The sequence below is a fragment of the Megalopta genalis genome, chromosome 1 (assembly GCF_051020955.1).
Source record: "Megalopta genalis isolate 19385.01 chromosome 1, iyMegGena1_principal, whole genome shotgun sequence".
Lineage (NCBI taxonomy): Eukaryota > Metazoa > Arthropoda > Insecta > Hymenoptera > Halictidae > Megalopta > Megalopta genalis.
The window spans coordinates 35,408,831-35,422,440 of NC_135013.1; the positions used below are offsets into that span (position 1 = coordinate 35,408,831).

Consider the following 13,610-nt stretch of genomic DNA (forward strand, 5'->3'; position numbering starts at 1 on the left):
TGACCTCAGGTACCCCCCATTTTTGGCTGTAAAGTAATTATATGCGTATAATTATATATATGCGTATAAAAGTGGTGGCCCGCGCATCCCACTACCGAAATCTTCTGGCGGACATCTTTGTCAACTTCAATTAGCTGCTGGTATCGGTTGATTGGTGTATTCAGTTAGTTCGTTAATATATTTGTCAAATTTTCGACATTATATTATTCACAGAAGCTATGGAGAACGTTATTCTCAGTCCAACGATGTTATCAAAATTTAAATCTCTAGAATGCGCGAGAAAAATGAGAAGTGGATCGTATAGGTGGCAACACGCACTTCGAGAGGTTATTTATCTAACGTTATATCTTGTATTTCAAAATCTTAGTATTGTTGGTCAAATGAACAGTTTTTCAATTGTTATTTTCCAAATATATCTATTATATTACTGCACATATTAATATAAAAATTACAAACAGCTTAAATAAATTAAAGTTTGTAATTTTCATAAAAGAACACATACCAGCCATATTTAGGGATTGATACGATTACTATTAAGTGCAGAATCAGTAACAATAAAATATTACAGAGATGTCAACGAAGAATGCGAGAGAAAAGGGGACAAAGGTTTAACGGAGGCAGATATGGTTTGATTTTTAGCAAATCGTACGACTTTCCTATGGATATTCTAGAAGCTAATGAACTTGAAAATGATAAGATTAAGAAAGAGGGTAAGTTTATTTGGTGTTGTTTATTTATTCGTAGTTAATCAATAGTGATCAAAGTTGTTAACGTGTTAAAGTTGTTTTGTTCCAAAATGTCCCTATGTAATATTCACAGAACTTTGGATTTTGGAAGAGTATGAAAAATTGTGTCAGGAAGAATTAGAGGCATTAACATCAACTGACGAGGTAATTTGTCCTATGTGTCAGAAATCTAATCTTGCAGAAGTAGCGAGACAAGTAACTTGTACATCTTGTGCCTTCAAATTGAACAATACGAACCTACAAGAGGTAGGGTATTTAATAAGTGAAACTGTAAACAGTCATTCCACAACGTGTACAAAAGTACCAGGTTTAATGCCACTAACTGAAAACAGTATTGAATGTTTGTATTTATTTTGCGATGAATGTTCAACATTAATGCCAATACTCAAAATTGAATAAAAAAAACCATGATTGATTTCATTTATATTGAGTAACTTAATTTCAAAAATTATTATGAGATAAGTTTTTAAGTTTTTATTTTGACCATGGATATCACAATGTCCATGAAAGGATAAACAATTTTTTTTTGTTAGGTAGCATTCGCAAAATGAAAGGGTGCGATATAAATTTTCAATTCCTTTATGGAAGTAAACATTTGAATAACTACACAAATGTTTACTCGGTTACTCAAAATTTAATACTATAGAAAGATAGCAAAAAATAACCATGGTTGATTTCATTTATATTGAGTAACTATGCTATTAATTTCGAAATTATTATGAGATAAGTTTTTAAGTTTTTATTTTGACCATGGATATCACAATGTCCATGAAAGGATAAACAATTTTTTTTTGTTAGGTAGCATTCGGAAAATGAAAGGGTGCAATATAAATTTTCAATTCCTTTATGGAAGTAAACATTTGAATAACTACACAAATGTTTACTCGGTTACTCAAAATTTAATAATATAGAAAGATAGTAAAAAATAACCATGGTTGATTTCATTTATATTGAGTAACTATGCTATTAATTTTGAAATTGTTGTGAGATAAGTTTTTATTTTAACCATTGATATTACAATGTCCATGAAAGAATAAACAATTTGTTAAGCGATCTTTTTGTTAGGTAGCATATAGGAAAATGAGAGAGTGCGATATAAATTTTCAATTCCTTTATGGAAGTAAACATTTGAATAACTACACAAATGTTTACCCAGTTATATGATACATATTGTACAAAAAGAAACATCCCTTCGTTGATTTCTTTATATTATTTGTCACTTAGTCCATACACAATGAAAAATTGTAAGTAGAAGACATCTGTATATTGTAAACGGTAACGTCCCATTAAGGTGCCAGTAAATATTACAAGGAACAGTTTCAGAGGCTTTCTTTGAGATTATTTAGAGCTCTCGGTATTCGATTATGTACAATTATGTAAAAACAAGAGCTTTACAATATCCAGAAGTCTTGTATAGCTTAAACACTAATAACTGAAATTTTTATAAATGATTTGTACATTATCACATGAAATTTTGCATTGAAAACTTCATATTCCATAACATTATTAGTATGCAACATACTTTTAATTTGTGAGCAACCTATTATTTTTTATTTGCTGCAAAATCGTTTTATTTATAATATAAATTGTTCGTTCTCTCATAGTTCTCACTATGCATGTTAAAAATTGTTTATTTCTTGTAATGGGATAGGTTGTCATCGAAAATATTGTATAACATTTAATCAACTTGTAACTGTACTTTTTTTTTCTACAATAAAAGGCCAAGTTTCCTATTACCAGTCTTCTATTACCACATGTTTTCAAAATGGCACCGGTTTTATTTACGTACTCTGAAATGTGTTCACGTGCATTAAAAGAAAGAAAACATTTTTCAGAACCATCATATACATCGTGGGACGCAAACAACGTTTTATTTGTCAATTTTGGTAAAAGAATATTCAAAGTTAATCACGTTTTCGAAATAAACTTTGATTACTATTAAAATATACCGAAGACATAATAATATGTCGTCGAGTTCGCAATATATTTTTTTTTACAAGTGCCTTTGTCTTAAAAGTAATAACAAACGTTACTTAACGAGATAGAACAATTCCATGAAACACTAATTTCTCCTTTCATTTTTATAATAACGCGACGTTACGAAGTCTTAACGTTTTCGTCATTGCCAAAAATGTTACACTTAGTCCAAAAAACAAGCTTATTAAAAATATAATGGAATGGTTTGCTCTACATATTTTTTTTCTTCTCTGTATCTTTTTTTGTTCTTTTCAATGTTACTTAAACATGTAGGCAAGTACTACAATGAATTCGATGAATCGGTGAAAGTAAAACGTAGAGTTCGTTATTGCAAATTACCTCGTAACATACAATTTTCCGAATGTACCTAAATAGACGATGTACACAATCATGTAATAAATATAAATGTACTTGCAGTTCGTAAATCAATGCGATAACACATTTTGCAGAAACAAGATAATTAAAAAAAATCTCAACATGTTACAAATTCGCAACAGTCTGTATGTATACATATACATATATATATATATATGTAATATATATAATACATGTACATATATATAATATGTAATATATATATAATACATGTACATATATATAATATGTAATATAATAATATATATCCGGCGCCACGATTCGAAATCATTCATCGTTTATATTTACACGCACTTTTTTGTACCTCTTCGAATTGGTGTTACAAATTTCTCGATCACAATTTTGGTGGGGACAAGGGGAAGCGAAAAATTGCACTTGAGGGTTTACTGCGTTGCTCAACCGTGATCGTTGGCAAAGGGAGACCCGAGAGTGTCTACTGTAAAAAAGAGAATGACCGTTTCAAGAATTCTTATCACACGTACCTGATCCTCCCTAAACTGACTTAAATTACGGTAACTTATTCTCCTGCTCGTTACGCGACTAATCTTAAAATGTGTACACGAACACGTTCCGCGTCGGATTCGCGTAATTGGTCACTGAGTGGATCGTCGCCGTTCTGTACGATTTACTGCTGCGAGTGCTTCTTCGGGCAGACGACCAGGGTCTGATAGAATATCAGTGGCAGTACACAGATACCTTAGGGAATTCAGAACAGCTGGAACGAAAACAATAGTTTCAATCTATAGAGAAACAAAGAATCAGGAGAGAAGTGTTTTATCGATAGAAACCTGGTCTGAGATCGACGAGCGAGCAATGCTGCTCAACCCATAATATTGTACTTCTGTATAGATCTTCGATACTCGCCGTTGATACCGAAGTATTGAAAGAAATCATTAAAGGCTCAAGCAATATACTGAACTAAGAACGTTCGTCAAGGAATCAACGTTACAACATTAGTCGTTTATTAGCCCACTCGACTGGTGGATGAAGTGTGAAGTTTCACGAAGAGCTACTAACTCCACAGGTTCGCCATGTCCTGCTCGATCGGCGCGATTCTCTTTAAAAAAGGATACAATCCAAAATTTCCAATTTTCTCGCGTACGTGTGCGTACGTACTCGTCAAACATCTCCTTCATTTTGCTAGTTCTGTGTCTAGAAATCGGAGCACCCGTTGCAGGAAGCATAGATTGGCAATTACTGAAAAACAATTCAACGCGTTAATAAATTTCGGTATGTTTGAAATCGTTTTTAGACTGCGGTTCTTGAGAACAGAATATAAATTTTGTGCACGAATTTGCAAGCAACAGATTTTTTTTTTTGTTAAACGAGGAGTCCATAAGATCCGCAGTCCATTCGTTATAATCAGCCAGCGTTACCTAATCGACGTATTAAGGCACTCGATTTGATGTCTTAAGCTATCCATCTCGTCCTTCAACTGATTCCGTTCCGCCTTCAGTTGCCTGATATAATCAGCCCCCTTCTGCAGCATGGCGGCCTTGCTCAGCTTCGGATTCGGATTTTGACTGAGCTGCGGTATCAGGCTGTGCAGCATGTCGAACCCGTTCTTAATGTTGTATCTACGCTTCTGTTCGGCATGAATGTGACCAACCCTCCTCTGTTCTTTATACTGTCCTCGTTCCGTCTCGCCCTTTATGTAGACCCGGGAAGGCGACAACGGGCTCCCTATACTCATCGGACTGTGCAAAGGGCTGAGGCTCAACGCCTGAGGGCTGTGCGCGTTCGAACTATCCTTCGGCGAGCCGGGGCTATTTTGTGGCTGGTGCGATTGGGTGTTTGTATTTAATAAGATTTGCTGGCTGCAAGTAGACTGTTGCATCGCCTAACATGCAACAGAAACGCACGTGTGCACTTGATATATCATCAATTATATAAGACAATGTTTTATTATTGACGATATCAGCGTTACGTAATCAAAAACACGTGAAATATATAAATAGGACTCGTGAATATCTTTCAGACGATGCCTATCGTCGGATTTAGACCGTTCGATTTTCGTCGGACCGTGGCAAAGAAAGATTGTCACGGGTCCTTCGCCGTATGGCGTCCCGCAAAAGTATTCGTACGTACAATTGTGATTTTTTTTTACTTGTACCAATGCTTTTGCGGGTATCGGTGCGGGTGGTATGGCTCGGTGCGGGTATCCAGCTAAATACAATGTGAAATATACCTGCTGCTGCGGCTGCACCTGCACCGTAGCGGTTTGCATCGTTTGGACAGTGATCGGCGCTGTGATCTGGTGGGTGGTCGTCACCTGCGTGGGCGAAGCTGAAGGTGGAAGCATGGGTAAGATGTGTTTCATAGTGGTGGCTGTTTGGTTCAGTCTCGGCATTATATTATCAGCCGGACTATTCATTGTGTATATACCAGATGTGTCTATGTAACGATATTGAATCTCTCATAATATTCTTTATCAGTCGATAAAATGCATAATACCACGATCGATATTATTGGTATATTTTTTGTTTGTTTTCTCTTAATAATCGCGCTTCGGGCGCCGAATACTATAATAGGAAAATTAAGAACCGTGCAAAGAGTACGTTTCTTAGTATACATACTATTCGTGAGTAACTGTGCGAGCAATACATTGTTATTTAGATTTAGAGCGGGATCGCTTGCTGCGGACACTAACGGTGGCGGGTGCATTCTCGGTGCAGTTAGCGACGAGCTACTTCGAGATCTACTCCTCGCTTTCATCTGATACTGAAACGAAGAAGATACGTCTGCTTAAATTGTATGCCTTTCGTCGCGGTTGAAACGTACAAAACGACCACAAACAGGATAGGAACTCCGTGCAACCGGAAGTGCACACGATGCCGTCGCATCGTGGCGCTGGCAATCACCGACCTTGGGCACAGCGAAGATCTCCTCCTTCTCCGAATTCGTGATGGTCGGTTGCGGCAACAGCTTCGCGGGTTGTACATTCGGCGTGGTGAGATCCAGGCCCGAGGGTCTGCACTGCAACACTATCGGCGATTGCGACGGTTGTTCCGAGGTGACGGACACGACTTGTTGCGCCGGGTGTGTCTGCGGAGCGTGACAAACCGATTGTTAATTGCAACTTCTCTCCCGCTACCTGTATGCATTATTCAAGCGATCCGCGGAGGAGACCGGCTTATCGCCAGTACCTTGAAGTTATTGGCGTTGAATTTACATTGCTGCGCATTAAAGTTCTGTGGCAGACCAGAGAACTTGTAGCACTGTTGCGGTTGAACGACTTTGTACGGCTTGGTGGACATCGGTGCAACTGGTGGCAGGGGTCTGATGGTTCTGTGCTGCGTAGGCACCGAGGAATTCGTTCCTCCGAAATTCTGTTGCACCGTCACCAAGTTCTGTACGTGTCCGCCGATAGACGATATTTGGTTCGCATGGACCGACTGATCATTCATCGGTGGCATCTGCACCTGATTCTGTACCGTCGTCAATTGGACCGCTTGGATCTCCATGGCGAACGGTTGCTGGGACGCTTGCTGGTAGCCCGCGTTCTGCTGCTGCTGCTGCTGCGCCGATCGTTGGTACGCGTTCTGTTGTTGCTGTTGTTGCTGTTGCTGCTGCTGAGGCTGTTGCATCACTCGGTTGCTTCTCGAGGAGTTCCTACTCGGTCGACTCTTCTCCCGGACCGGCTGACTCGGCGGAGAAGGCTCGTAGCTCGGCTGCATGGCGTTGTAGGTCTCGCTTAGACTACTGCAATCGTTTCGAACGATGTTAACAAAATCATCTAATATAGGTATTTTCAAAGTCCGCGGGGAAAATCATGCATCGTTACATATTGTTCCTGAAGGCGTTCGTCTGCTCGGACTGAGTATATATCTTCGCCGCGTACTGAAGATTCTGTATAGCGTTCGATTGATCGTTCTGCGACAACGTCGACTGTGGAGTCTGCCCGTTCTTCACCGCCGATTCTTGGCCCATCTCGTTCATCTGATTCATCGGCGCCATCAAGTCCAGAACGGGGTAGTTCGAGTTCAGCGCGCTGCTACGAAACATGTCGTCCTCCTCGGGCACGGGAGGCAATTTCGAATTTAGAAATTCTGAAAGAAAAATCACCGTCCGACCCGATAAACCGCGCACTCGGTATCGTTCTCTCTCTCTCTCTCTCTCTCTCTCTCTCTCGAACGGTAGGAAAACAGCGCGTTCGCTTACCTTGCAACGGTTCCAGAGTATCCATAAAGTCGTCTAAATTCGGCTGGAGCGGGCCCAGGCTGGGCTGTATAAAATCTGCCAGACTAGCTCCGCGCGCTGCAATTTTCCAGAAACGATCGATACGGTGGAACAAACGAAAATCTCTCGCGTCGCTTACCAATCTCTCTCGGGTCGGGAAAGTACAGCGGTTGGTTCGAACTGATCGTCGAAAATAACGTATCGGTCATCAGCTCCATGTAATCCTCGTCAACCATCATACTCTCGCCTCCTGGAGTGCCACTGGTCCCTCCGTGTGTGCTCCCAGTACCCGCTCCGAAGTTCCCGGTGGTTCCTAATCCGTTGCCCCAGTCTAACACGTCCATCGATTCCATCTGGAATCAAGATTCCGGTATCGGCAAACGGCACGCCGAGCGATTCGAAAGAATCTCTTTATCCTGTCGCTCGCAAATCGAGCATCGCCCCCGAATCGTTCTTCGGAACGAGGATCTCTTCGAGAAAATTCTTGCTCCTCGGAAACCGAGTCCGAATTCGGGTACGATGCCCGGAATTGGTCGCAGCAGAACGAAGGGTTCTAAGCAAAGGGTGCAGTACCATCTCGGTGCCATCCTTGTTCGTCCAGCCAAGGATCTTGTTGCGGTAGAACATTCGCCATTTCTTGTATTCCGCAGTAACCGCAGCAAGTTTCCGCTTCCAGTATTTGCCCTCTAAGACCACCGCCTGATAAGAGATACGGCCCTTGATTTACGTTCGATCGGTGCCCGTCGCATCTTCCGCGCCGCGAGGCTCCGGCTCTCTCGTTTCTCACGGAGATGCTTGCGCGATCAAGGATACGTCTATCGTTTCCTTGACCGTACTCGAATCGCAATCGCTAATGGGCTCGCAGCGTCGCGTATAGCCCGATTATTACCGCGTACAGGGAGTCTCCGAAGTAACCGGCGAGCGACACTACCGGAGAGACTGACTTCCTTCCTCGCTTCCACATCGACGATTCCGCGTTCCACTTTCGCGTATTCGTACGAGTGCCCTTGCAGGGAGCGAGCGAGCAGTTTCACTCGTCGAAATTACAATACACGAATCGCCGATCTCTTGCGTATCGCTACCAATTCAATTTCGTTACGAGAAGCTATTTTTTCTCGCGTTCCTCGTCGATCGACGATACTTCGGACCCTTTGTACAAGTATTAATCTTTTAGGCACGACGCGCCACTATAGCGACTTTCGCGGATGTCATCTTTCAGAACGACACGCCACTATAGTGGCTTTCGCGGATGTCATCTCTCTGGACGACGCGCCGCTATAGTGACTTGCTCTAGTAGCTCACTCGCTCATCGTTCGAACCAAATAATCGTCTTCGTATGCATTGTTCCACACTTCTTTTGTCTTCGCATCGATTTACAACAGTCTACAGGGTGTCCCAAAAATGTCTCGCAATCCGGAAATGGCGGGTTCCTCGCATCATTCGAAGCAACTTCTTCCTTTACAAAAATGTTCTCCGAGGCACCGTTAACGAGTTATCAACGAAAAACAGTGACCAATAAGACGGCTGACGCGAGGCGGCCCAGCCAACCAGCGCGCGAAGCCCGGTTCCGCTCATTGGCTCGATCGCCTCGCGCCAGCCGAGCTCGCCTCTCATTGGTCACTGTTTTTCGTTGATAACTCGTTAACGGTGCCTCGGAGAAAATTTTTGTAAAGGAAAAAGTTGCTTCGAATGGCCCGAGGAACCCGCCACTTTCAGATTGCGAGACATTTTTGGGACACCCTGTATATACAGACAGAATATATACAGTATCAGACTCTGTACAGTACATATCAGACTCTGCCGTTCAGAAAAATAGCCTCGCACAGAATTCAGTCGTACCTAAAACGTTAATGCTGCGATGATCGACGAACCTACCTCGGGTTTATTATGCGTGTCAACATCCAACGGGGACGCGAACTGGCACACCAACGTATTCTGCTTCAGTATAACTGAAACGACAAACGAAATCACATGAGATCATCGTCGAGGCTTTTGAACCGCGGTGGGCGACAATCGTCCCGTCCCGATCTCCGATCCCCGCGGATCGAGATCGAGTCGTCGTTCTCGTAGCGCGCGCGTGACACCGTCACGAAGGAACCGCGAGCACCCGTTCGATTTCGCAGAGGCGCGCGATCCCGATAGTCTGCTCTTTGATCGATCGCGAATTACGCGCGAGGGTCCCATTGGAATTCCGGTCCTGCGATCGATTATTATATATTATATTATTATTATATTATTACTGCGAGCCAAATGCAGTAATGTCTCTCTAATTGACGCTCGGATTGTCCACAAAAATGGACAATTTGGGAAGTGGAGATACCATTAACCGAGTCTTGCAGCTCGTTTTAATAGTTGTTGACAATTCGTGACTATAAAAATTAACCGCAAGAATCGAATAATCGTCTCTCTTCTCTTCCAAAATTGTCCACTTTTCTGGACAATCCGAGCGTCAATTAGAGAGACATTACTGTAACACCGCGGAACGAAACATTCGATTCGCGACGATTCGTGGCCTCGAACATCGCGAAAGGAAAGGAAAGGGTTCGCGGACGAAACGTGTCGCGGTCTCGTCTCTTTGTCGCCGGAATCGGCCGACTCGCGCACCTCTGCGAAAGCGAAGGCGTCGCTCTATTTTCGTTTTGCCGGCGAACAAAGGCTTCGCGCGGCGCGGCGCGTCGCGTCGTCTCGCGGTTCCCTTTCCGGACGGAGGAAAAAAAAGTGAATTGCATACAAACCGAGACGGTGTACCGTGTCACGGGATAGGAACAGAAGATTGAACGGTACAGTTCGAATTACGGACCGGTTAGCTTCCCTTCAGCCTAAGTCCATCTTTCACGTAGTCGTTGTAACGAGGCGTAGACGCGGCCGTCCCGATGCCGACTTTCCGACGACGCATTTTTAGCGTTAGTCGCGAAATAGTTTCGCAAAGGTTCGAGGGCCGCAGGAATTGCCTCGGGGCCGGTTGGAGAGAGTTCTCGAGGACTCTCGCTTCGACGCCCTTTATGCTACGGTCCTACCACCGCCTGTCGCTCTCTAGATCACGCCTACGGTGCACCCCTTTCGCAGAAAATCGTATCGGATGTGAGAAGATCGAGTCGGTCTCGACTCGGCGAAGGCGACGATGCTTTCGAAAAAAAGAAAAAAAAAATGTGGAACACAATTTCTCGACGTCGAACCACGCGGGGTACCGTCCGACGATGCCAGCGATAGTTTTCGCTCGATCTTCGAATATATAAATCGCGAAAGCGTCGAACGTCGCGCGCGCGCGTAGACGATCTCGCGCGCAAAGGAAGCGTAAACAAGTGTCAAACGTCGCCCAATCGGACTACTTAGATTATCCCCACGGAGCACAGACGTTTCCCTCTACTCTGTTCGTATCTAAAATGGCGCCGGGACAATGGCTGAGCAGCCTAACGCGATTAAGATCGCTTTTCCGCGGACACGTCCGTCCGAGAAATTCTATTCCACAGAGGCTTTTTTGCTCGTTCTATGTTCTACGCGATCGGGCCGCGACTCGTCCCGTTTCGATCGCCGAACGTCGCCGTGCCAGGGACAAACCGGTGAAAACGCGCGCCTTTTCCGACGATCGCTCGATTCGACCGGTCCGCTCTCGACGAGCGGGTTCTCCTATTGTTAATTCCGACGGGGCAGCACCGCGATCGCGAGCACCGATCGCGAGCACCGATCGCGAGCAGGAATCCAGCCGTTTGGCAAGCGGGCGGGGAAAACGCGGTCCTGTAGGTCGGGTCTCGTGTCAACGAACGTGGAACACGTGAGGAAAATTGTACGCGTCTTTTTCCAATATTTCCTCACCAGATTTTACGTAATACCGTTGAAAACACGCGCGAACGGCGATGCTCTTGAGCAACGGCCGCGGGTATTACGTGTTGCCCGTCTGTTACACAATACGCGTGGAACAGTATCGTCGGACTATTTACAATCGAGCCTCCCGCTTATCGATGGGTATCTCCGAAACGGACGCGTTCCGTTCACGGGCCCGAAAACAGGGGAGGAAATTTATTCGTCGGGAGGGGCGAAACGTTCCAACGCGCGCCACCCTTTATTTCGACCGTACGTTGCCACGTCCCTGTTTCGAACACGGCCCTTTCTATTCCATCGCGGAGCGATTACGCTATTGCTTCGATTACGATCGAAATTCAACGAGCTGTTTAATTACACGCGCGCGTGTCGGTACCGTTTCGATCTTTATACCGGTCTAATCTTTGTTATACCTTTGCATCGACGGACGAAATTTTCTACCGAAATTCTTGCGATCGAGTGCGACCTAAATGGAACAAGATCCGCGATCCAGCGATTACTATCGAGAATCCGAAGGGCGACGGCTATCTGGAAATCGCATATATGTATCGAGCGGTGAAAGTCGAGCGGTTCGAACGAGGAAAGCCGGGGCCGACGATAGGCCGAGACGAGAACGATCGCCGTTTCTGCGCGACTTCCTAGCGATGATGGATCAGCGCGAGACCTTTACACGGTGTTCCTATTTGTCGTGCCGCGGCACAATGTAATCGTTGTGTCGGTCTCTCTCTCTCTCTCTCTCTCTTTGTGTCGCGGGCAGGGGACACGCGCGTCGCAAAAATAACGTTCTGGCAGCGGGTCGATCGAAATGTCAGTGAACGAGGCACGATTGCACAATGGGCAAGCCGCGATCATTTTATTTAAAAGTCTCGGTGGTCTCGCTCTTTTTGCCAGCGCGATATCTCTCGGCACAACGAGCCGCTGTCCTCTCCTCGGCGTTAATCTTCTCTCGGCGGCAACATGGTAAACAACGTGCTCGCCGCGGCGAGAGTCGAGTCGAGTCGAGTCTGAGTCCACTCGTGACTCGGAAAACTATGTAGATCGGGACGCGTGGCCGATCTCGATCGAGAGATCGCCGGACTTACGGCTCACGGCTGCCTCTCCGGACCGGAAATTTTCGAGCGGATCGATCCCTTGTCCTCCTCGAAGGTTTAAATCGACGTTTTCTCGGACGAGAGCAAGATCGAAGCGAGAAGTCGACGCGAACGATCGCGGCGGACGGGTTCCCAGCGCGCGCGAAGAACACCGGCGATTTCTTAAGCTGCGAGGACGGTTTTCGCGAAACTGTCGGCGGCCGGCGGCGAAGAAAAGCGCGGAGAAACCGTGCAACGATCTGGCGGGGATTCTTTGTCACTGTCGCGTCACGTGTAAGATATTCCTTTATCTTGTGGAACTACGACGCGTGTGCCTATCGTATCGCCTTATTTTCGCGCGGCGGATATCTTGAATCAATTTAATTTGGCTTTAGATTACGCGGCTTTATCGCGCTACCTTTGTTTTTTTCGATCGCTCTCCGATGGAAATGTCGGCTGCTCTTCGTTCGACGTACCATACGTATACGTAGAGCCGTTGCGTATCGTACGTGTGTATATTTATTCGCGTGTACAGGGTGTCGTCGGGTGTCGGTCGGGGTGGGGGCGAACCTACGTTGAAAGACAAGTCCCGCGATAAATCCTCTTTCCGGGAAAGAGATTTATTTGCGCGAGTGAAAGCGATTTACCGATTATCGAATACAGATTCGACTCTTCCTAGGGTCGGTGATTGCATCGAATTACGGTAATGTCTCTCTAATCGACGCTCGGATTGTCCGCAAAAGTGAACAATTTTGGAAGAGGAGATATACGATTGTTCGAGCTTTGTGGCTCGTTTTTTATTTGTTGTCGATTGTCGACAACTATAAAAACGAGTTGCAAGGCTCGAACAATCGTATCTCCAATCGCAAACTCGTCGCAAAATCGCAACTCGTTTTTATAGTTGTTGGTAATCGATAACAAATAAAAATCGAGCCGCGAAGCTCGAACAATCGTATCTCCTCTTCCCAAATTGTCCATTTTTCTGCACAATCTGAGCGTCAATTAGGGAAACATTACTGTACGTTCGATTCGTTAGCGACTGCTCGTCCGGTCGTAGATATTCGTCGATCGCGTGGCACTCTGTGCACAAGAAATTGAAACTAACGCCTGAAGACAACGGAAAGAAATAACTAAAAATAGCAACGTACACAACAATAGGAACGGTCTAGCCTGGTCGAGGAGATAATAAAAAGTCTAGCGCTAGAACAATCTGGCCTAACGCTCTCTCAAATATTGGTTCACCGATTTGTTTTATGGATTAAGCCGACATTTAGACTGCGGATGAACGCTTCGTCGAGCCTCGTCGAGCTCTCGATACTCGAGAGGAATAATCCCGAACCGAGGGCGATGATTTCGTAAGAATTTCCCGGACCGAACCGATTCTTCGTTACCGTTTCCCCCGTTTCTCGCGATCAGGGATCCGCGTGTCCAGTCGTTCGATACC

General features: G+C 44.7%; 2 protein-coding genes across 8 annotated transcripts in view; one reads left to right on the plus strand and one right to left on the minus strand.

Annotated features, from left to right (window-relative positions):
* Window positions 1–92: 92 nt before the first annotated feature.
* LOC117217952 (RPA-interacting protein A) lies at window positions 93–2,482 on the plus strand. The gene is made up of 3 exons (XM_033465875.2): window positions 93–326; window positions 569–710; window positions 820–2,482. Exons 1-3 carry the CDS (start codon window positions 219–221, stop codon window positions 1,143–1,145), a joined length of 576 nt encoding a protein of 191 aa, XP_033321766.2. The 5' UTR covers window positions 93–218; the 3' UTR covers window positions 1,146–2,482.
* Window positions 1,843–13,610, minus strand: part of Mondo (MLX interacting protein mondo) — a 30,674-nt gene continuing 18,906 nt past the window's right edge. For 2 of the 7 annotated variants that reach the window (XM_076526727.1, XM_033465861.2), the window contains 13 exons: window positions 9,153–9,226; window positions 7,851–7,976; window positions 7,417–7,630; window positions 7,260–7,355; window positions 6,883–7,147; window positions 6,245–6,800; window positions 5,964–6,143; window positions 5,675–5,819; window positions 5,287–5,492; window positions 4,475–4,938; window positions 4,172–4,295; window positions 3,887–4,016; window positions 1,843–3,813 (listed from right to left, as the gene is read on the minus strand). In XM_076526727.1, the coding sequence (XP_076382842.1) occupies window positions 3,692–3,813; window positions 3,887–4,016; window positions 4,172–4,295; window positions 4,475–4,938; window positions 5,287–5,492; window positions 5,675–5,819; window positions 5,964–6,143; window positions 6,245–6,800; window positions 6,883–7,147; window positions 7,260–7,355; window positions 7,417–7,630; window positions 7,851–7,976; window positions 9,153–9,226 (2,702 nt within the window). In that variant the 3' untranslated portion in view covers window positions 1,843–3,691. Of the gene's footprint in view, window positions 3,814–3,886; window positions 4,017–4,171; window positions 4,296–4,474; window positions 4,939–5,286; window positions 5,493–5,674; window positions 5,820–5,963; window positions 6,144–6,244; window positions 6,801–6,882; window positions 7,148–7,259; window positions 7,356–7,416; window positions 7,631–7,850; window positions 7,977–9,152; window positions 9,227–10,012; window positions 10,874–12,178; window positions 12,358–13,610 lie in introns of those variants that run through there. The other 5 variants (XM_033465862.2, XM_076526743.1, XM_076526732.1 and 2 more) reach the window with 5 other exon arrangements.